The sequence below is a fragment of the Aegilops tauschii genome, chromosome 4 (genome assembly GCF_002575655.3).
Source record: "Aegilops tauschii subsp. strangulata cultivar AL8/78 chromosome 4, Aet v6.0, whole genome shotgun sequence".
Lineage (NCBI taxonomy): Eukaryota > Viridiplantae > Streptophyta > Magnoliopsida > Poales > Poaceae > Aegilops > Aegilops tauschii.
Window position 1 is genome coordinate 34,922,544 of NC_053038.3, and position 23,138 is coordinate 34,945,681.

Below are 23,138 nucleotides of genomic sequence, written 5' to 3' on the forward strand. Positions count from 1 at the left end.
CGTCATGGACGGCCCAAAGAATGTCATGCAGCTGCGTCTCCGGCCCGCCCAGGACGAAAAGCCCATTTTCTGTCATGATTTTTTGTCATAGAAGTAGGAGCCCACCACATCTATGATGATATCGGGTTTTGTCACAATTATCGTCATAGAAGTGTCATATGTATGACAGAAAAAAAATTCGTTCGGCCCAAAATGTCACGGATGTGTCTTTTTTTGTAGTGCTTGCTTTGATATAACAAAGTCTATATGCGATGACCTCAGCTCGATGATAGGACGCTACTGGTGGAGTCAAGTTGATAAGCAAAATAAAATGCATTGGGTCTCCTGGGATAAATTGTCGAAGCCAAAAAAGGACGGAGGGATGGGTTTCAGAGATCTATATTGTTTTAATCTAGCTATGTTAGCCAGGCAAGCATGGAGAATCATTCAACATCCTTCATCATTATGTGCTAAAGTGCTCTCAGCAAAATATTTTCCAGGAAAGTCAATTCTGGAAGCTACTCCCAGGAAGGGTATTTCTTACACTTGGCGCAGCATCCTGAAGGGTTTACAGTTATTAAAAAGAGGCATTATATGGAGGGTTGGGAATGGTAAAAGCATAAAAGTCTGGACTGATCCATGGATCCCATGAGACGGCACAAGAACAGTAATATCACAAAAAGGACACAATCTTATAACGAAAGTCTCAGAACTAATTGACCCTGCCACAAGTTCATGGGATGCAAATCTAGTCCGACAAACCTTCCTACCTGAGGATGCAAATATGGTCCTACAAATACCTATCCATGAAGATATAGACGACTTCATAGCTTGGCACTATGACAAAAAAGGTATTTTCTCTATTAAATTGGCATATAAAGTGGCGGTGGATATTCGCGACCAGGAATCCCGTGTAGGTCTGACATCTTCTTCTAGTGCAGATAATGTTTTCAATTGGAAGAAACTATGGTCGCTGCCGCTGCCAGGCAAGGTGCTACATTTCTTATGGCGGATTACCACCTACAGTTTGCCATTACGAACAAAACTTCAGCGCAGAAGTATGAATATTGACACTATTTGCCCTCTGTGCTTTAGACAAGATGAAGATGCTGGTCATTGTTTTTTAAAATGCAAAAGGGTAAAAGGCATATGGAGACATGCTCTATTAGAACACACCAGGCTTCGGCTACTTGAATGCCCAGATTCTTTTAAATTCATGGAAGAAATTCTTGAGCTTAAGAAGAAGAAGAAGAAAATAAAAACTTGCATTCTTCTTTGGATGTGGTGGCACCAGAGAAACAAAGCTAATGTGGGAGATAGACTCAGGTTGAATGATAAAATATGTTTCTCAATTAACCACTATCTTGGTAATGCACTGAAAAATGTGCAGCCAAGCAAACACACAAGACAGAACACTATCCAAAGATGGACTCCTCCTCCACCGGGAATTATGAAGCTTAACACTGATGGCGCCTTTCAAGAGGAGACTCATTCTGGAGGTTGGGGCTTCATTCTAAGAAATGATACAGGTGCATTAATAGCGGCTGGAGCAGGAAACTTGGAATATTTAGTAGGTGCTCTGCACTCTGAAGCATTGGCGATGCTCTATGATGTGAATGTGGCAATCAGGATGGGATGTGATCGGCTAATTATAGAAACCGACTCTCTTTTGCTAAAGCAGGCTATAATGTCAAATACTTATGATCTTTCACAGCTAGGTGCTATCTTTAGAGATATCAAATATCAATTTAGAGTTGGTTTATCTGATGTATCTGTCAAACATTGTAACCGGGAATGTAACCATGCTGCACACACTCTAGCTGCACATGGCACAACCATGAGTAGGAGTACATGGGAAATCTGGCTTGGCAAATTTCCATCCTTTGTATCAGATTGTGGAGCTGGAGATTCTGCCAGCACTGCTTTATAATGGAATGCTGCGTGTTCCTTTTAAAAAATTGTTAATGCATATAGCTGAAAATAATATCACTGAAAACTATGTTCAAATACGAATCCAATGATATATTTTTTAGTGACATGCATTATTATTTTCTTACTTAAATCTATGGTCAAAGTTTGGCACTAACTATACGGAGTTAGAGCATCTCCAGCCGGCCCCCAAGACGCCCCCACGACCACTTTTTGGGCGTCGGCAGTAAAATATCCTCCCACTCGCGCCCCCAAAGCCTCACTTTTGGCCGGATTTAGAGAAAGTTGACGCCAGCAGTCCCACCCCAAACCCAGCCCCCTGGCGAGCAGCTGCGCGTGTCCCACAACCTCTCTCCTCTCCCTGCCCCTCTCTCTCGAGCGCGGAGCGCGTCGGCGCGAGGCGGAGCGTCGCTAGAGGAGTCCGGGGTCCAGCTCGGGCGCGCGTGGTCGGCGTCCAGCGTGCTCGAGGCGAAGGCCAGCCCCGAATCCCTCTCCAGCGCCTCGTAACCGTCCGGGGAGGCGGCCGGCAAGCCAGCGGCAGGGCGAGCTCGGGCGAGGACGAGCGGGGCTGTGTGCGAGGCAACGCGGCACGGGGCCAAGTAGCGGGAGGTGCGGGGGACCCGACGACGAAGGACCAAGGCGCAACCGGCCCGGGATGAGGCGGGCGCGTCGGCGGAGCCTCCTGCCGACCACGGAGCAGCAGCCGGCTCGGGAGCAGGGCCGGACGCGGGTGCAAATGGAGTGAGACGGCGTAGCTGGGCGCCGGGGGCTTGGGCGGAGGCCGGGCCAGTGCGAAGACGGCCGAGGCGCGGGCAGAACCGGCCGGCGCAGGAGCGGAGGCCGAGCGGGGCGGCGCAGACCTGCGCGGAGTCAGGGTCGATGCAGGCGCAGGACGAAGCGACCGCAGTGAAGCGGGCGCGCCAACGCCGGGGCCGAAGATGCAGGGTGCGCGATGGAAGAGCGAAGCGAGCGGTCAGAGCATGCTCGAGATGACCGGCCGGCGCGAAAGGCCGCCGTCCGGCTGCCGGACGACAACGTTCGCGTGGACGCCGCCGGTGTGGCTGGCCGCCTGTGCTCAAACGAGCCAAGCTAGCTAGCTAGCAAGCGCGCACACAGCCGAATCGATTGGCTCTGCTCTGCTAGCTAGCTAGCTGGGTACGAGTACTTGTACGCACAGGGACGGAGGTGGCCAGCGAACCCTCGTGCGGAGGAGCGAGCTCGGCGGCGAGGCCGGGCCGGCCGTGGCCTGGGGCGGGCATGGCGTGGGCCTTGGGGGTGAACACGGCCGAAAACATTTTCATTCCGTCAAAATTTACGCCGACAGCCCCCCAAGCCGTGAAAAATGCCTCTTGAGGGGCTCAATGGCCGGAGATGCTCTTAGTACCGTATCGTGGACTGCCGACCTTCCCCTGTGCGATATTTTGGGGGTCCCCGTGCCGAGTCGTTCACATGCATGCAGTACGGGCCCCGTTACACATCTGGTGCGATGTCCACTAAGTACTAGGAAAGTTCGCCACCGGACCCGATCCCACCCGTCAGAATCCAAAACCCTTTGGCGCAAGTCATTAACCGCTCCGCAAAGCTCTTCATCGTCCACAAGCTGACCCCGAATGGCCGGCTCCTCCAAATCCCTCCCCATCGCAACATCAACAACAGTAGCGTGAGATTCCATGGATTCATTCCACGCCGTCGTTTCCGTGTTGCTTCCCCGGCCCAGCTCCTCCCTCTGTCTCCCCTCTCCCCCACCTTCTCTTGGATTAGTCTCGCGCTCCCGAGAGGTCAGGAGGAGAAAAGTCACAGTCCAACTCTCTCGCCATCTCTCTTTTTAACGCCTGTCCAGGTCTCGCCGCCATTGCGTCAGGGACTCTCTCGGAACCCCGGTTCTTGCCATACTCGCAGGTCTGCTTCGTCTGCCGGGGCTCCCGTCGAGGTCGATCCTGCCATCCTGGTATGGAGATTTATTCTTGATTCAGTTTTCATTTCTTGGTCTTGTTTGTCCTGCTGGATTGACAACTGCTGTGGTGGATTCTTGCCCATTCATATTCTGATGATGTATTGAACTCCTCGTGCCCGGGTTGTATTCCCTGCCCCTGGTGATTGATAAATCTTGCGCTTGTCTCTGTGAAACCATTCATCAGGAATCTGTCATTCTCTGTTTCATTTAACCGTAACTCTGCTAGTATGAACATCAGAACATGTTCATCTTCAGGGGGGAAAGCTCCGTAGCACCAACAATAGAGCTTTAAGTATATCCCGAAATCTTTAGCCTATTTCCTTGTGAGCCTCTTCTTATTTCTTTCCGATTCGTGTTGCCTTGGGATATCTGGGATTCCTGCCCATCGATCTAGATGATAAAAAGTAACGCGTCGAACCTTCAGTTTCCACAAACTTTTCCCTTAAAAGTCAGAGTTGAATGCTTAGGCACATTTCCCGGCCACGTGATTTGAGAAAATGGATGTCGCGGTCCGACTTGGTGCCAAATTACAGCCACCGTCGGTTTACTTGGCCTTTGTGTAGCATTGCTTGACAGATAGTACCACGATTGTTTCTAGAGGTTGTACTTTTCCATTGAGCGAAATTGCATGTGTTTTCTGTGTCATAGTGTGGTACAGTAGTGATTAGGAGTTTAGGACGACGTCAATAGGCTTGACATTTGCCTGCTGTACGTGCCGAATTGATACATGATAGCAAAACAAGGGAAAGAGGCACCCATCGTTTTGCGCTGATAGAGACAATTTATAAATCAATGTTCTTTCTTATTTATGCAAAAAAATATTTGTGGTCTGTAATCCATTCGGACTTGACAATATGGTAAGATTCATTGTTTGGTAGTCTCAAGTATGGATATTGACACACAAAGTATACTATGCATTAATAGGCTAGAAATTTGAATACTCGCTCCGTTTCAAATTATACGAAGTTATAGATTTGTTCTGAGTCTAGTTTACAGAAAAATGTGCTAATATTTTTCACCAAGTTAATGCAAAAATGTGGGTGATAATATCCACAATGATAAGTATATGTGGCCCGGAAATATATTTTATGATGAACCTAAAGAAAATAATTTGGTGTTACAGATGTTGATCAAACTCAAATGATTTGAAATGGAGGGGGTATATTGTTATCACCATTCGTCTAACTTCAATTGCCGTTCTGTAGCGTTACAGGAGGTTGACAGCACTACAGCAGATCTATCAAGGGGTTGTACTTTTTCATAGAGTGAACACTGCTTGTGTTTTGCGTATCATAGTCTGGTACAGTGACTAGGACCACGCCAGTAGGCTTGACATTTGGCTGGTGTACGTACTGAACTGGTACATGATAGTATCAAATAGGGGAAATAGGCAACCATAGTCTTGCACTGATAGACAATTTGAAGTTAATGCTCTTATTGATTTGTGTGGAAATGGGGTCCAAATATTTGTGGTGTATAATTTAGTCAGAGTTCACAGTAATGGTAGGTAGGATTCATTGTTTGGTAATGTTCGGACATATACACTTTGGAGTATGAATATTTACGCACTTCGTTTCAAACTATTTGAAGTTCTAGCTATGCCGTAAGTCAAACTTCTCCATATTTGACCAAGCCTGTAGAAAAAATTACCCAGAAACTATAACATCAAATATTTATAGTGTGAAAATATATTTTATGATGAATGTATCAAAATTAGTTTGGTGTTGTAGATGTCAATATATTTCTTCTAGGCTTGGTCAAACTTAAAGAAGTTTGAATCAGCGCCGCCAGCAACGAGAGAAGTTTGAATTATTATCACCTTGTGAGCAACTGTAATTTCCATTTTATAGTGTTGTGGTTGAAGTTTTTACAATACCAAAAGAAAAGTAAGATAACATCAAGCATCTCTTGTTGGATTTGCGACGAACTTTCAGAGTCTTGATATTTTTCATCCAGTCTAGGTTTATGTTTCTCTCAAAAGCCACTATAAACTTATTTGGAAGTCTGGTCAAACAAGAAATTACATTTTTCATACATATGCATTCATATCAATTGTGCAAGATCAGGCAAGTATATTCATTGACCATCATTTCAAATTCTGTTATTCTTCAATAGATATTTGATAGTTCTTGCACGTACTATTTAAAATGTAACTGCACTCGAACATTTGAAGTGGATTTGCACAAGGGTTGGCCACTGTCACCTAATTTTGTTCCAAATACTTTTTCTGTTTAAAGGTTGAGCATCATTGAGTTAAAGAGAACATGTTTCGGAAAAAGCAAGCTTCTCATTTTGATTCAGATGATGCTGAGCAGAGACAAGCAAAGGTATTTTTGAAAATTATCATATTCTGGTTACCTCGTGGAGAACTATTAGCATGCAGATTTTATGGCTTCTAGTAAATAAATTACAATGTTGACCCCCCTCCTAACAAGGAAAAGAAAAGGTAAAAAAATTCATGGTGGCTGCATTTGTCTCTCTTGGGCTTCAGCCTTAGTTGCATTTGTAATAAAATGGAGTTGGTCGAACTGTAATATAGCCAAGTAGAAGCCCGAAAGATCATGTCATGGTAAATCAAGAAGAAAGGGGTATTATGTCAGTTTATCTCCTGCATACATACTATATTTATTGTGACCCAAACAGCTTATTCCCAGTCCTTGTGTTATGAGTTAATTTTGCTGTCATTCCAGCTTATTGATAACGATTCTCGGTTTTATGCACAGACAACTCCACGATTACAAAGTTATGTGCAGTTTGTGTGTGTTGTTCCGCTCAAAGGAATATAAGCATCAATCCATCTGTATAACGTACTTCAGATACTTCCTTGCAAAGGATGATCACATCTCACCCTCTGATGATAATGACCATTTGACAAAATGTGTCTTTACTTAGCACAGTCTTTTGTCAGCAATTCAGAGTTCATGTAGTCTACTAGTTAAATTTTGTTTTGCACAAAATCCCACAATGTAGATTTTAGGACTACGAAATGTCTTACCATGCATTCTTTCATCTAGTTGTACATATATCTGTATGTTGCAACAGAATCACCGTAATCCCCTTTGGAACCAGAGCCTGCAGGAGCTCTCTTAGGAGTCGTTTTCATCTTTCCACTTCACTGGAAGCTCGTAAGGGGACTACAGTGATAAAAATACTAGTTCAAGGAACTTGTGTTCATCGTTATCTGTATAAAGCATACAGGGTTTACACGTATTTATTATTCTAGTCTGTTAATTCAAACATGTCTACTATTTTCTAATCAATTCTCACATGTAACAATCTCCTGGGGACAGATCAAGGAACTAAGAGCTGCTCTTGGGCCTTTATCTGGCCGTGGAGAGAAATATTGCGATGAAGCATGCTTGATAAGATATCTCGACGCCCGCAACTGGAATGTTGACAAGTCTAGAAAAATGCTGAAAGAAAGTCTCAAGTGGAGGGCAACTAAGAGACCTGAGGATATTCGCTGGGTAATTTTTCTTTTCATTTTCCTTTCTTGCATTTCATCGAGTAGCTAAACTCTTCTTTAATTGTTTTATTCTTCCTTTCAGCCGGATGTTTCCGTTGAAGCAGAAACAGGTAAAATGTACAGGGCAACTTTCACAGATAGAGAGGGCAGAACCGTGGTTGTAATGAGACCGGCAAAGCAGGTAGGAACTCAACATGTTCCTTGGTTCAGAACTGCCAGTCTCCTAGAACTCACCTGTATAATTTTTGTTGAAACACTTTCAGAATACATCGTCTCACGAAGGGCAGTTGCAGTATCTTATATATACCTTGGAGAATGCTGTTCTCAGCCTGCCTGAAGGTCATGACAAAATGGTGTGGCTGATAGACTTCACAGGGTGGACACTGGCCCATGCAACCCCCTTCAAGACTGCCAGAGACTGTATGAATGTCCTGCAAAACCATTACCCGGAGAGGCTTTCAATTGCATTTCTGTTCAATCCGCCCAAAGTATTTGAGGCTTCTTTCAAGGTGTAGGCTTACCACTTCATAAAACATAGTGTTGCATGTCCCCTTTTTATCCAGGAAGCTCTTTGATTTGAAAAAAAAACTATAGATCAATACAAATAAGTACCATACTAATTTTCCAACTTGGATGTTTCAAATGCTTTCAGGTTCTCAAAGTACTGGTTGACCCGAAATCAGCCCAGAAACTGAACTTTGTGTACAAGGAGAACGATGAGAGCATGAAGACTATGTACAACCACATTGATCCGGAAGTCCTTCCTGTGGAGTTTGGAGGGAAGAACAATGCCGTGTACAACCATGAAGATTACTCTAAGTTGATGACAAAGGATGACATCAAAACAGCAAGCTTTTGGGCAGCAGATGTTAACCATGTCGTCAGCGTGGACTCGGTTCCTGAGGTTAAGCCGCAGTCGTCACTAATTGTTGCTAAAGCGAGTTGAGGAACATCGGCCAGCCATCTTATCTATTATTGCAAAAGTTGGTTGAGGAGCTTCAGTGAGCCGCTGTGACGGTTCTCGGTACAGCTCTGGAAGAGAAGAGGAATGTATCGATATGTTTGCATAAATAAATGTAACTGCAGAATATCTCGCTTGTGATGTTACAAAAATAGTTAATACAACAATCCTATATTCCCTTGGCCAACAATTTGACACACTGAAGAATCCAAAGCCCTTTGGCGCATGTCAGCGATGCTGGCATGTTACTCCCCAAAACGCTTCAGCTGACACTCAACAGCAACAGCGTGATTCCACAGATCCAGATCCATTCCACGGCGTCGTTTCGGTGTTGCTTCCTCAGCTCCTCCGTCCTCCCTCTGTCTCCCCCTCCCTCCCTCTCTTCCATTATTCTCGCGCTCCCGCCCCAGTCCAACTCTCTCGGCGCCTCTTTTTTTAAATTTTAATAACGCCAGCCGGCGACGCCTGCGCAGGTCTTGCCGGCACTGCGTCGGTGAATCTCGCAATCCCAGGTTCTTGGGCATAGTAGCAGGCCCGGTCCGTCTCCCTGGGGCTCCTCTCCTCTCGTGGCCGATACTGGTATGTATGGAGATTTTCTTGATCCACTTTTCATTTCCTGTTCTTGCTGGATTGACAACTGCTGTGGTGGATTCTTTCCCATTCATATTCTGATGATGCATTGCACTACTCGTGCTCGGGTTATATTCCCTGCCCCTGGTGATTGATAAATCTTGCGCTTGTCACCGTGAATCCGTCATTCCCTGTTTATGTCACAGTGACTCTGCTAGCTAGTACGAACATCACACCATGGCGTTGCAGAGGGCGCCACGCCCCATCGGCCGTGCCTGGATCGAGAGACGGAGCCGCCCGCACGCGCTGGGGGGCGGGGGAACCTTCTCCCCTCCTCTTCCTTTGCCGAGTCCACGGCCGGCGGCAGCGGCTGGGTGAAGGGGATCCTGCGTGACCACCAGGCCGACGGGACGGCGCGGGGGAGGTAGCTGCGCGCCTTCCATGGGGCAGCGGCCTCCAGGCGGGAGACGACGGCGGGGAGCGAGGACGGACAGGAGTGGGGGCTCTGTGCCGCCATCCACCTTCCCCCCAACCCCTGATCTAGATCCTCCATGGGGGGAATTTTAGAGGAAGAAGATAGAACTGACATGTGGGCCCCACATGTCGACAGACAAAATTAATGGAGTATCACACTAGAATTCGAACTAATACCTCCGTTTCATATCTTTTGAATTAGCTTTGTCTTAAGTCAAAGTTCTCTATATTTGACCAAGCCTATAAAAAATTGCTAATATCTATAACATCAAATATTTATAGTGTGGAAAAATATTGCATGATTAACCTAACATTAGTTTGGTGTTGACGTTAATATATTTCTTCTAGACGTGGTCAAACTTTAAGAAGTTTGACTTCGGATAAATCTAGAACTTCGAATAATTCAAAACGGAGGGGGTATATTATTATTACCTTGTAACCAAGTGTAATTGCCATTTTATAGTACTCCCTCCGATCCCTTTTACTCTGCGCATAAGTTTTTTTCGTTTTTTCCGCAATACTCTGCGTGATCTAGATTTGTAGTGGTTTCTTCCAAGTCTATCCCTAAGACTAGCCACAGTGGGAGTAACTTCAGCAGTAACATCGAGTCCAACTCAGCAAATTTGCTTATGTGGCAATGAGTTAATGAGGAGAGACGTAGTTTGAGTAACTTAGCTAGTTACGGTAACATCACATGTCCCAATACAATATGAGTCTATAACCTAATAAATGAGGCTTTGCATGTTACCATACTTATGTTACTACCCACTATGAAAGTAGTAACATAGTCTAGGGATATGTGTATGTTACTCTTCATTGTGGCTAGTCTAATCTTCAGCCCCACATGCAACGCTGCCTCCTCCTGGGCATTAATTTCTGACCACGCATGCATCACATGCAAAGGAGAATGGGCCAATAACAGCCATGCAGAGAACAACGCGGGGGTGGGGGGAGGAAATGAGGAGGACGGGCCAATAACTGGCTCCCGTGATTATCGCTTTCCAACTTTTCTGGTCACTGCAATTCAACTAGCACAGGGGCAATTTCGTCCAAAATCAATTATAAGCAGCTCTCCTTGGTATGCGTGATGTGAGTTATGTGCAGACTAAAAAGGATAGGAGGAAGTACCATGGTTGAACTTTTTACAATAGCGAAACAGAGTGAGGTAACATCACGCATCTCTCGTTGGGTTGGGATTCCCAACGAACTTTCACAATCTTGATATTTTCATGCTGTCTAGGTTTATGCTTCTCTCGAAAGCAATTATAAACTTATTTGGAAGTCTGGTCAAACAAGAAATTATATTTTCCATACATATGAATTCATATCAAATGTGCAGAATCTATCATGTATATCAATTGACCATCATTTCAAATTCTTTTGTTATTTGATAGATAATTGATAGTTCTTGAATACATATGCATTCATATCAATTGGTATTTTCCTGCAAGTACTATTTAAAATGTGACTATACTCTACTCGAACATTTGAAGTGGCTTTGCACAAGGTTTGGCAAATGTTACCTAATTTCACTCCAAATGCCTTTTCTGTTTAAAGGTTGAGCATCATCGAGAGTTGAAGAAAACATGTTTTGGAGAAAGCAAACTTCTCATTTCGAGTCAGATGATGCTGAGCAGAGACAGGCAAAGGTATTTTTTTAACAACAATATCATACTATGGTTACCTTGTGGAACTATTATCATGCAAATTCCAAGCCTTCTAGTTGAATAAATTACAGTATTGAACCCCCCCCCCCCCCCCCCCCCAAGAAAAATAAAAGGTAAAAAAGTTTCATGGTGACTATATTTGTCTGTTTCACCTTTCGTCCTTATATGCATTTGTAATCAAAGGAAAATGGGCATTGCCTAGCGCCTAAGCGCCTCCTAGGCATTGCATTTTCCAACAGAGAGCACCGCGCTAGATGAAAAAAGTGGCCCAGACATTTGTGGGCGTTTTGCGGCACGACGTTGGATATGCCCTTCCATCGTTTTTCTGCAGTTTATATATGCTGCTTTGCTCAAAGGAATATAAAATGCATCAATCCAGCTCTATAATCTACTCCCTCCGTTCACTGTTATAGGATGTTCTAACTTTTTTTCCCGAATGGATGTATATAGACATATTTTGGTGTGTTTGTTCACTCATTCAGTCTCTTTGTAGCACATATTGACATATCCAAAATATTTAATATTTGTGAGAGGAGAGTACTTTAGATACTTCCGTGCAAGGATGGTCAAGCCCTCTGATGATAATGACTGTTTGCAAAATGTGTTTTACTTGGCATAGTCTTTTGTCAGCAAGTCAGGGTTCGCATAGTGTACTAGTTGAAATTTATTTTGCACAAAATCCCAGAATGTAGAATTTTAGGTGTGTGAAACGTCTGACCAAGCATTCTTTCATCTAGTTATACATATACTTGTATGTTGCTACCGAATCACCGTAGTCCCCTTTTGAACCAGAGCCTGCAGGAGCTCTCTTAGGAGTCATTTTGATCTTTCCACGTTACTAGAAGCTCATAAGGGGACTATACGGTGATAAAATGTACTAGTTCTTGTCGCAGAGAACTGTTGTTCCCGTTATTTCTTTTTTTAATAAAGGACGCTTTTTTAACTTTAAATATAGGATTAAGCATATACGAAACATGATGAGCAACATCTGGTCTGTGCATAGCTAAGATGCACAGAGTCAAACACAAACAGCCTGCCAAAAGAAAAGATAAAAACTGACATATTGGTAACAATAAAGTCATACAAGACCGGCACTATGTCTAGGTTGTGAACTGATCCGGAGATTATGCTATCACCCATGTTGGGTACCCAGTCCACCCACTCCAACTGCACACACACATACAAGGTTCAACTATTGTCCATCGTTATCTGTATAAAGCATACAAGGTTTACACATACTCCCTCTGGTTTTATATACAAGGGCACTTTTTCAAAAATACAATTTGCATCTATACAAGGCCTCTATCTCCTTCTAAGAAATATCAATTAGATTTTTGTCTCGTATGATGATGCTTATTAATGCAAATGTTGCATGCAGCCCTAGAGAAAGAGGCACCACATGCAAAATGTTTAATTAGCCTGGAAGAACATGAGAGTTTTTTCACACAGTTAATCATGCTATTTATTAGTTAGTTTAATTTTCTTGGTATAAGAGGGATAGTGGTCTTTTATACAAAAACGGAGGGAGTATTTATTATTCTATTCTGTTAATTCAAACATGTCTGCTATTTTCTCATCAATTCTCTAATGTCGTGGGGACAGATCAAGGAACTGAGAGCTGCACTTGGGCCTTTGTCCGCCCGTGGAGAGAAATATTGCAATGAAGCATGCTTGGTAAGATATCTCGAGGCCCGCAACTGGAATGTCGACAGGTCTAGAAAAATGCTAGAAGAAAGCCTCGAGTGGAGGGCAGCCAGGAGGCCTGAGGATATTCGCTGGGTAATTTTTCTATTTTCATTTTCCTTGTTTGCATTCATCCAGTAGTTAAACTCCTCATTGATTGTTTTCTTCTTCAATCCAGACGGATGTTTCAGTTGAAGCAGAAACAGGTAAAATGTACAGGGCACCTTTCACAGATAGAGAGGGGAGAACCGTGATTGTAATGAGGCCTACAAAGCAGGTAAGAACTCAACATGTTCCTAGCTAGCTTGGGAACCGACAGTCTCCTAGAACTCACCTGTATTTTTAAAAAAAAAATTCAGAATACATCATCTCACGAAGGGCAGTTGCGGTATCTTACATATACCTTGGAGAATGCAGTCCTCAACCTGCCTCAAGGTCAAGACAAAATGGTGTGGCTGATAGACTTCACTGGATGGACACTGGCCCATAGAAGTCCCTTCAAGACTTCCAGAGAGACTATGAATACCGTGCAAAACCATTACCCGGAGAGGCTTTCAGCTGCATTTATGTTCAATCCGCCCAAAATATTTGAGGCTTCTTTTAAGGTGTATCCTTTTTTCTTCATAAATGTAGTGTTGCATGTCTCATTTTTATCTAGGAGGCTCTCTTATTAGGAACAGCTATAGATTGATACAAAAAGGTACCATACTTATTTTCCAACTTAAATGTTTCAAATGCTCTCAGGTTCTCAAAGTACTGATTGACCCGAAATCGGCCCAGAAACTGAACTTCGTGTACAAGGAGAACGAAGAGAGCATGAAGACAATGTACAACCACATAGATCCAGAAGTCCTTCCTGTAGAGTTTGGAGGGAAGAACAGTGTAGTGTACAATCATGAGGATTACTCTAAGTTGATGACAAGAGATGACATCAAAACGGCAAGCTTTTGGGGGGCAGATGGTAACCATGCCATGAACGGGCACTCGGTTCCTGAGGTTAAATCGCAGTTATCACTAACTGTTGCTAAAGCAAGTTGAGGAACATCGGCCAGCCATCTCACCGGCTGTTGCTAAAGCAAATTGAGATGCATCAGGCAGCCATTATAAGCTTACGATGGCCTTCAGTACAGTTCTGAAAGAGGAATAAAGAAATGCAACTGCAGAATATCTTGCTTGTGCTATACTTGTCCATCACCAAATAGGTGATTTCATTACTATCTCATGGCCAAGATATCCACATACCAAGTAAGATCCAGTGATTTATTTTTGGGAAGATCTAGTGGTAGAGTACTCCTCCCACAAAATAGACCCCCTACGTTTTGTCTTAAAACAAACTTAAAAAAAATTGACCAAAATTATAGATCAACATTTACTATAAAAGGTAAATATACTATGAATACATATTGGGTGTTTCCCCAACCCCAGTACGTTTCTACACCCCCTTGATAAAAGTGGATCGGTGAAAATGAACAAAAAACAGTCCTATCCCTGCATGCATGTGTGCTGTTTTGCCCCCCCCCCCCCCCCCCCCCCCCCCCCGGGAGAAAAAGAAATTTTCAATGAAGATTGCTGAGAGAGAGAGAGAGAGAGAGCCATGAGGGGATGAGAAAAACTGAACAAAGAACAAAAAATTCAACGATAATTATTGAGAAAAAATAAAATATATTTCAGAAAATTATTGGCATGAGGGTTCAAAGTAACCCTTGTGCATGTGCTAACTGCCAAAACTGAATGCTCTGAATACAAAAATCTACAGTATAAAGGAAAAAAACTCTAAACAAATGAAAGAAACCTGCACTGAAGATGACTGAAGCTGTTTTTTTTCTTTACATTGGTGTACGTACACGATTGCTATTTGTGAATTGTACTGTGTTACTCTTTTTTTCTTTTGCGGTGTATTGTTTTGGATCTGTCTAGGACACATCTAGATGTGACATAATTATGTCACATCTAACCTAATGTCTACCATGTTTATGGTCTATTTGCTTTTTGTCTCATTTTTTTTTGTTTCTTGTTCTTGTGTTATTTATGGAAGCTTAGATATGACATCCATAGAAAACATCTAGATGTGAATTAGACAAACTGTATTGTTTTACTCTTCACTCATGTCTCTCATACGGTTCCGATGTTTCTCAGCTGACTGGGGTACAACAATTTCTGAGCCGATCCTGCGTACCATTTCATTTAACGCTGAGATTCGTGTGAGTAAAAGAATTTATATAAAAAAACGTATAGATTTCTAGCAGCATCTAGAAGCATGCAGGATCTTTTACACTAGTCATTTATTCTTGCAGATTTTTCGTATATTAAAAGCCTTTAAAGCAGCATCTAGAAGCATGCAGGATCTTTTACACTAGTCATTTATTCTTGCAGATTTTTTGTATATTAAAAGCCTTTAAAGCAGCATCTAGAAGCATGCAGTATCCTTTCATATATCTTTGACTTACGAAGCAGCTTCGCGGCACGTCGATCTGTCGATCGATAAGAAGTCAAGAACGTGTTGGCAGCTAGTATGGTCCGCTTACATCGGGAAACACGTATCGAGCAGCAACGGGTGACCTCCCGCTCACGCTTTGCAACCACTGGAGAACTCGAAATCTGGTACTCCTCGGCGCCACCAGAATTGGTACGTTGTCGTCAGAGATGATGTGAGCAAGCCATACAGACCTTCTAGTATTAAGCTGCTCTGCGCCTCTGCTTCATCACCAAGTCCAAGTGCATACTTCCTAGTACTCCAGCACAGCAAGTGCAAGTTCCTAGTACCAAATAGCAGCAATGGCGCCAGCGCAGCAAGTGCAAGTTCCAGTGCAAGCCTCGCCACCCGCGATTCTCAGCGTCCTCGAGACCACTCTCGTAGCGCCCTCGCCGAGCGCCGGTGCCGCCCCGCTGGAGTCCTCCCTCCCGCTCACCTTCTTCGACGTCCTCTGGCTCAACTCCCCGCCCGTCGAGCGTGTTTTCTTCTACCGCCTCGCCGCCGACGCCGACGTCCCCGCCATCCTCTCCAACCTCAGGACCTCGCTGCCCCAGGCTCTCCACGCCTACTACCCGCTCGCCGGCCGCCTCCGCCTCACGCCTGGGACGGCTGACCGCTACGAGATCTACTACCAGCCGGGCGACGGCGTCACCTTCACCGTCGCCGAGTACCGCGACGATGTTGACATCGACGAGCTCGTGGTTGACAAGCCGAGGGAGGTCTGCAAGATCGGGCCGCTCGCACCGCCTCTTCCCAAGGGGGGCCCGGTGCTCGCGCTGCAGGCCACCGTGCTCCACCGTGGCCTCACCATTGGCGTGGCCGTGCACCACGCTGCCTGCGACGGCGCCATCTCCACGCGCTTCCTGCACACCTGGGCGGCGGCCGGCACCGGCGTCGTCGCTCCGTCACCTCCTGTCATCGACAGAACTCTCATAAAGGACGCCACGGGTCTCTACGACGTCTTCGTCAAAGCCATGCCGTCGGCCGACGAGATGGAGCACGTCAAGGAGTTGGACGACAAGCTCCTCGCCACCTTCACACTGTCCAAACAAGACATACAGCGTGTCAAGGACGTGGTAGCCAGCGAAGCGGCGCGGCGAGGCGCGCCGCCGCCGCGATGCTCCTCGCTGGTGGCCACCTTCGGCTTCATGTGGTCCTGCTACCAGCGAGCCAGAGACGATGCAGGAAGCAACGGCGGCGACCGCCCGACGTACCTGGTCTTCCCCGTCGACCACCGCGCGCGGATGAAGCCTCCCGTCCCGGACGAGTACCTCGGCAACTGCGTCGGCGGCGCCATGCACGCCGCGCCCATGGACCAGCTCGCGGAAGCCGGCGCCAGCGGCCTCTTCGTCGCGTGCACGGCGCTAGCTGCGGCGATCGAGGAAGCGGTGCGCGGCATCAGGTCACCCGAGACGATTGCGTTGTGGTTGGACAAGTTCAGGGAGGCTGCCGTCGCCGGGATGTGGACTGTCGCCGGGTCGCCGAGGTTCCGCGTGTACGATGTGGACTTTGGGTTCGGGCGGCCGGCCAAGGTGGAAATCGTGTCCGTGGCGAGAACCGGTGCCATGGCGGTGGCAGAGAGCCGGAGCAGCTCCGGCGGCATCGAGGTGGGCATCTCTCTTCCGGCGGCTGGCATGCAGAGCATCCAAAAGTGCTTCCAAGATGCCATTGACTGGCTTCGTCACCAGTAAACAAGTGATTCTTTTTAGGTCTGTCTAGGACACATCTAAATGTCACTCTGTTTGTGATCTATTTTTTTCCTATTTTTTTGTTTCTTGTTGCTACATTATATACTTGTGAGAGCTTAGATGTGACATCCTTAAAAAACATCTAGATGTGAATTAGACAAACTGATTCTTTTTTGCTGTGCAATTGTGGTAGCTCGTCAGTTGACATTGTTGCGTACACTACATGTAGCTTCTAGTCGGTTGTGTTCAGTTACTGAGATGTCAAAATGGTCAGCGTTTTGTTAAAAAAAAATGGCCAGCGAATCCATCATGCATATGCATAGCTAGTGATGTTGGCACATTAATATTCTTGGTAAAATTATTTTGGAGGTATATAAATCAAATTTTCTTTTGAACATCAGTACAGATGCAAACGCTCATACATACGCGCATATTCATCCCTATAAACGCATACACGCACACCCTACCTCTATGAGCACCTTCGAGAGACCGAGCCGGCATGTCATCTTGAAATTTATGAAGTCACCGTAGGCGCCTCGTCGTCGACGGGAACCTCTCCTCTCACTGAAAGCGCATCGCCAGAAATCCTGAAATAAATTAATCCAGAAATAATGCTAGCACCAGGACTTGAACCTGGTGGGCTTCGAGAGACCGAGCCGGCATGTCATCTTGAAATTTACGAAGTCACCGTAGGCGCCTCGTCGTCGACGGGAACCTCTCCTCTCACTGAAAGCGCATCGCCAGAAATCCTGAAATAAATTAATCCAGAAATAATGCTAGCACCAGGACTTGAACCTGGTGGGCTGGTGATACCACTGTCCCTCTAATCATCCGACCACAGATTGATTCGCTAAATCAAAATTTCCTTTGGTACAAAAAAAAACTGTCAAAGCCATGACCGTTCACACAATTGGCGAATAGTCTACACCAGGGGCGATAAAGTTCAAAATACACCAAAAAGATCAAAAGTTGAATGGTTCTGGACAAATAACTTTCTATCTTTGGGAGAACATACTCCATAGTAAACTGATTGATTTTTAGTTTCAATCGAATCTCGGCGTCCGCTCCTTCTTCCTTCAGCAGTGCCACCCCTTCCCTTCCTCATACAAAAACTACACCTGCATGCATGTGAAAGATAAGGACATCTTCAACGTTGTCCATCAAAATGTACACGTAAAACATCGAGGGACACGTCCTGCCGTGGACAGCAGACATGGGGCAGCCATTTAACCGGATGCACCAAATGTTCGCCCCGGGTCTGGCCGCCTCCATTTGGCATGCATATTTTGCTCAAGTGGCAATTTATAGCATATGTAAATAAATGTAAACACATGCAATCACAATCATGGATCGATAGTATATTTTACTCCCTCCGTTTCTAAATATAAATCTGAATCCTTTTTTTTCGAATACGCAAGCTGTGTATCATTTCATTGATAGGTTGGGAGAGAGTACAAGGGTGAGCGTCTTAGGCTTCGTCCACATGAGATGGCGGGCCTAAGCGCTAGTTGAGCAGCGAGGAAGGGAGGATGCTCAGCCTCAAAGTTTACAACTTAGGTTACAAGAATGATCCTATCGAGCCCTTTGGCGCCGGCTCTTGCCCAGAGTTTCGCCTTCTGTTGTATATCCTCGATAAGCTTGTTGTAGGAGGGTGCAGCATTGTCGAAGAGAGCTGCGTTCCGATGCTTCCAAAGTGCCCAAGAGGTGAGGATGATGATGGAGTTCGTCCCTTTGCGGAGGCAGGCAGGCACGCTGGCCGTCGTTGCCATCCACCAGTCGAAGAAGCCGGAAGTGCCATCAGGGAGAAGGGCGGGAATGCGGCACCATGCCATGATGTCGTGCCAAATGATGTGCGAGAAGACGCAGCCGACGAGAAGGTGGTGCAGTGTCTCGTTATCTTGGCTGCACAGCTTGCAAATGGGGTCGTGAGGAAGATTGTGGCGCGCTCGTCGGTCAGCGGTCCAGCATCTGTTGAGAGAGGCAAGCCAGAGGAATATCTTCGCATTGGAAGGAGCCCAAGTCTTCCAGATGGGGCGCCGGTGGTGGCGCCAATGAACAGTGCTTGGTAGGCTGATCGCGCGGAGTAGTTCCCATCGGCCGTCCATTTCCAGGAGAGCTTGTCGGGTTCGTTGGAGAGCTGGACAGTTTGGAGCATCCTCCATAGCTCGACATATTCGATGACCGCGCGGGGGTGTAAGATGCCGTGGATGTCGGCGATCCAACCTCTGTTGCTGAGAGCGTCGCTGACAAGGCGTTGGCTCCGGCGGCGCCTCGGAATGAGGGCAGAAATGGTAGGAGCAATCTCAGGGATGGAGCGCCCGTTGAGCCAATGATCCTGCCAGAACTTGCAGGTGTTGCCGTTGCCAATGGTCCAGGTCGTGGAAGACGGAAGAGCACAGAGGCCTCGTGATCGGACGGGAGGTGGAGATGTTTCCAGGAGCGGTCAGGGTCGGTGCGCTGCAACCATAGCCACCTGGTGCGGAGGGCGACACCAGTACGGTGCAGATCGCGGATCCCAAGTCCACCAAGCGCGAGGGGACGGCACACCTTTTGCCACGAGACGATGCAGCAACCAGCATGGGTGTCCTTGTTGCCGTGCCAAAGGAAATCTCGAATGAGCCTGTTGACCTTCCTGAGGATCACTGGGTGTAGCGCTAGCGCTAACAAGATATGCACAGGCATGGCGGTGAGGACGTGTCGGACTAGAGTAAGCCGCTGGCCACGGGACAGCAGAGAGGCTTTCCAGGTGGCGAGCTTCATGGTGAGCTTGTCGACGAGCGGAAGGAGGGCGGAGGCTGGCACTTTGCGAGTTGAGAGCGGTAGCCCAAGGTATTTGATAGAGAATTCCGCCATCGGGCAGGAGAGGGAATCTGAATCCTTTTAGATATTACAATACAAATTACATATGGATATATATAGATACGTAGTTTCTTACTGAAATTTTTAGAAGAACTTATATTCAGGAACGAAGAGAGTATTTACGAAACCATGTGCCCATTTTTTCTACAGAGAGTCAAGAGCAGGTTCGAATAGCTACCTAGCTAAGCTAGTTTGGTTTTGCTCACGTCAGGCAACAAGGGCCTCGTAACCACTGGAAAACTCGAAATCTACTAGCAGTAGAATTTTCTCAAACAAAAGCAAACTAGCAGTGGAAAAACCATAATACTACTGTATTTACCAGCTCTGCTGAGCACCACCACCAAACTGGCACGTTATCATCAGAGTATTAAGATGGCGTCAGTGCTTCAGCAGGCCAGACAACGCGATCGACGAAGCTAGCCCATATATAGCTGCTCTGCTTCATCACCAAGTACACATACCTAACAGCGGCAATGGCCCCAGCGCAGCAAGCCTCGCCACCCCCGATTCTCACCGTCCTCGCCACCACTCTCGTAGCGCCCTCGCCCAGCGCCGGCGCCGCCCCGCCGGAGTCCTCCCTCCCGCTCACCTTCTTCGACGTCTTCTGGCTCAACCTCCCACCCGTCGAGCGTGTCTTCTTCTACCGCCTCGCCGCCGACGCCGACATCCCCACCATCCTCTCCAACCTCAAGACCTCGCTGGCCAAAGCTCTCAGCGCCTACTACCCGCTCGCCGGCCGCCTCCGCCTCACGCCCGGGACGGCTGACCGCTACGAGATCCACTACCAGCCGGGCGACGCCGTCACCTTCACCGTCGCCGAGTACCATGGTGATGTTGACGTCGACGAGCTGGCCGTCGACCGGCCGAGGGAGATCACCAGGATCGCACCGCTCGCACCGCCACTGCCGAAGGGCGGCGCGGTGCTCGCGCTGCAGGCCACCGTGATGCGCCGTGGCCTCGCCATCGGCATGGCCGTGCACCACGCCGCCTGCGACGGGGCGACTTCCACGCGCTTCCTGCACGCCTGGGCGGCGGCCAGCACCGGCGCTATTGAGCCACCACGCCCTGTCATCGACAGAACTCTCGTAAAGGACCCAACGGGTCTCTACGACGTCTTCGTGAAAGCCAAGCCGACCGCCGGTGAGATGGATCGCGTCAAGACGTGGGAGCACCGACTCCTCGCCACGTTCACGCTGTCGAATGAAGACATACAACGCGTCAAGGACGTGATAGCAAGCGAAGCGGAGCGGCGAGGCGCGCCGCCGCCGCGCTGCTCCTCGTTGGTAGCCACCTTCGGCTTCATGTGGTCATGCCACCAGCGAGCCAAAGACGATGTAGGAAGCACCGGCGGCGACCCCACATACTTGCTCTTCCCCGTCGACCACCGCTCACGGATGAAGCCCCCCGTCCCGGACGAGTACCTCGCCCCCGCGCCGCCGTTGCCTCGCCGACCCCGCCGGCCATGCCATCCCGCCGCCGCCCGAGCCCGCCCCGAGTACCCACCGCCGGTGGTTGCCACCACCGCCTCCACCCCCGTGCGCCACCATCTCCTGCCAACCCCGCCTGGCCCTGCTCCGCTCGCCGGCGCGCCACCGCCTCCTGTCGACCCCGCCGGCCACGCCATCCCGCCGCCGCGCGAGCCCGCCCCAAGTACCCACCGCCGGTGGTTGCCACCACCGCCTCGGCCCCGTGCGCCACCGCCTCCTGCCGACCCCGCCTGACCCTACTCTGCTCGCCGGCGGGTGTACCTGGAGAGAGAGAGAGAGAGAGAGATGAGAGAAACTTGACAAGAGGGCCCCACCCAGGTCAAAACCGCCGTTGACTAGTGCCACATCAACAGAGGGTGGAGAAAAACCAGCCAGGGGGTGTTTTGTCCGGTTTGGGTTTGTTTGGGGGTAAAAGAAGCCAAAAACTAGATCAGGGGGTAAAGTGAATCACCCACTTTATTCAGGGTAGTAAAATGGACTTTTTTCTTTTCAAAATATCGCATATTTCAGTGGGGTCTGAAATACTTGTATCGCTGAAATTTTGAGCCCAATTCAAACTAAAATTTAAGTTAGGTTACACTAAAATTTGTTGAATTTTGAGAAGTCAAAATCTGAAATAATTTTTGAAATATGCAAAATTTCCAAAATTTGCATATTTTGGGATGTCGGAAATATTTTTGTTTCCGAAAAAAAAACCTTGGTTATGACCGTTCAAACAATTGGCGAATACTCTCTACACCACCGGCGATGAAGTTTTAAATACACCGAAAAGATCAACAAGTTGAATGGTTAGTGGCTATGGCTGACAAGTTCTGGACAAAAAACTTCCTTTGGAGCACATACTCAATAGTAAATCGATTGTTTTTCAGTTTCAAGCGGCTCCTTTTCCCTCCACAGCACTGCCACACCTGTTCCTTCCTCGTACGAAAGCTACACCTGCATGCATGTGGAAGATAAGGGTGTCTTTAACGTCGTCCATTAAAATGTACACATAAAATGTCCGTGGACACGTCCGAACAAATTCGTGGACAGGAGATAGATGTTGGCATGCATATTTTTGATCAATATAGTAGCAATTTATAGTATATATAAATAAATGCAAACCTATGCAATCACATCATGGATCAATAGTAGCAGTTGTGTAAATAAATATCTAAAATAGAGGCTTGGTGTAAACAGAAACTGTTGGGGAACGTAGTAATTTCAAAAAAATTCCTATGCACACGCAAGATCATGGTGATGCATAGCAACGAGAGGGGAGAGTGTTGTCCACGTACCCTCGTAGACCGAAAGCGGAAGCGTTAGCACAACGCGGTTGATGTAGTCGTACGTCTTCACGATCCGACCGATCAAGTACCGAACGTACGGCACCTCCGAGTTCAGCACACGTTCAGCCCGATGATGTCCCTCAAACTCCGATCCAGCCGAGTGTTGAGGGAGAGTTTCGTCAGCACGACGGCGTGGTGACGATGATGATGTTCTACCTACGCAGGGCTTCGCCTAAGCACCGCTACAGTATTATCGAGGTGGACTATGGTGGAGGGGGGCACCGCACACGGCTAAAAGATCAAACGATCAATTGTTGTCTATGGGGTGCCCCCTGCCCCCGTATATAAAGGAGCAAGGGGGGGAGGTGCGGCCGGCCAGGGAGGAGGAGTCCTACTCCCACCGGGAGTAGGATTCCCCCCTTCCAAGTAGTAGGAGTAGGAGTCAAGGAAAGGGGAGAGAGAAGAGAAGAGAAGGAAGGAGGGGGCGCAGCCCCTCCCCCTAGTCCAATTTGGACTAGGCCTTGGGAGGGCGCGCAGCCTCTCCTCTCTCTTTCCCCTAAAGCCCAATAAGGCCCATATACTCCCCGGCGAATTCTCGTAACTCTCCGGTACTCCAAAAAATACCCGAATCACTCGGAACCTTTCCGATGTCCGAATATAGTCGTCCAATATATCGATCG

At 47.3% G+C, this 23,138-nt stretch overlaps 4 protein-coding genes across 5 annotated transcripts; all 4 read left to right on the forward strand.

Moving 5' to 3' along the window:
- Window positions 1–3,420: 3,420 nt before the first annotated feature.
- LOC109757006 (phosphatidylinositol transfer protein PDR17) lies at window positions 3,421–8,448 on the forward strand. Of its 2 annotated transcripts, none has more exons than XM_020315832.4 (6): window positions 3,421–3,856; window positions 6,100–6,189; window positions 7,153–7,329; window positions 7,411–7,509; window positions 7,592–7,837; window positions 7,981–8,448. In XM_020315832.4, the coding sequence occupies exons 2-6, from the start codon at window positions 6,127–6,129 to the stop codon at window positions 8,272–8,274; spliced, it is 879 nt and encodes a 292-aa protein (XP_020171421.1). In that variant the 5' UTR covers window positions 3,421–3,856; window positions 6,100–6,126; the 3' UTR covers window positions 8,275–8,448. The 2 variants fall into 2 exon arrangements, with proteins under 2 accessions (XP_020171421.1, XP_073352251.1); XM_073496150.1 differs by having other exon boundaries at window positions 3,765–5,465; window positions 5,614–6,189.
- Window positions 8,449–8,641: 193 nt separating this feature from the next.
- LOC109757008 (phosphatidylinositol transfer protein PDR17) lies at window positions 8,642–13,956 on the forward strand. The gene is made up of 6 exons (XM_020315833.4): window positions 8,642–8,868; window positions 10,891–10,982; window positions 12,603–12,779; window positions 12,862–12,960; window positions 13,043–13,288; window positions 13,428–13,956. Exons 2-6 carry the CDS (start codon window positions 10,920–10,922, stop codon window positions 13,719–13,721), a joined length of 879 nt encoding a protein of 292 aa, XP_020171422.1. The 5' UTR covers window positions 8,642–8,868; window positions 10,891–10,919; the 3' UTR covers window positions 13,722–13,956.
- A 1,192-nt stretch (window positions 13,957–15,148) lies between these two features.
- On the forward strand, window positions 15,149–17,028 carry LOC120963219 (phenolic glucoside malonyltransferase 2). Its single transcript, XM_040387805.3, has one exon. It carries the CDS (start codon window positions 15,459–15,461, stop codon window positions 16,845–16,847), a length of 1,389 nt encoding a protein of 462 aa, XP_040243739.2. The 5' UTR covers window positions 15,149–15,458; the 3' UTR covers window positions 16,848–17,028.
- Window positions 17,029–20,176: 3,148 nt separating this feature from the next.
- Window positions 20,177–21,424, forward strand: LOC109757010 (malonyl-CoA:anthocyanidin 5-O-glucoside-6''-O-malonyltransferase-like). The gene has a single exon (XM_020315835.4). It carries the CDS (start codon window positions 20,177–20,179, stop codon window positions 21,422–21,424), a length of 1,248 nt encoding a protein of 415 aa, XP_020171424.3.
- Window positions 21,425–23,138: the final 1,714 nt, after the last annotated feature.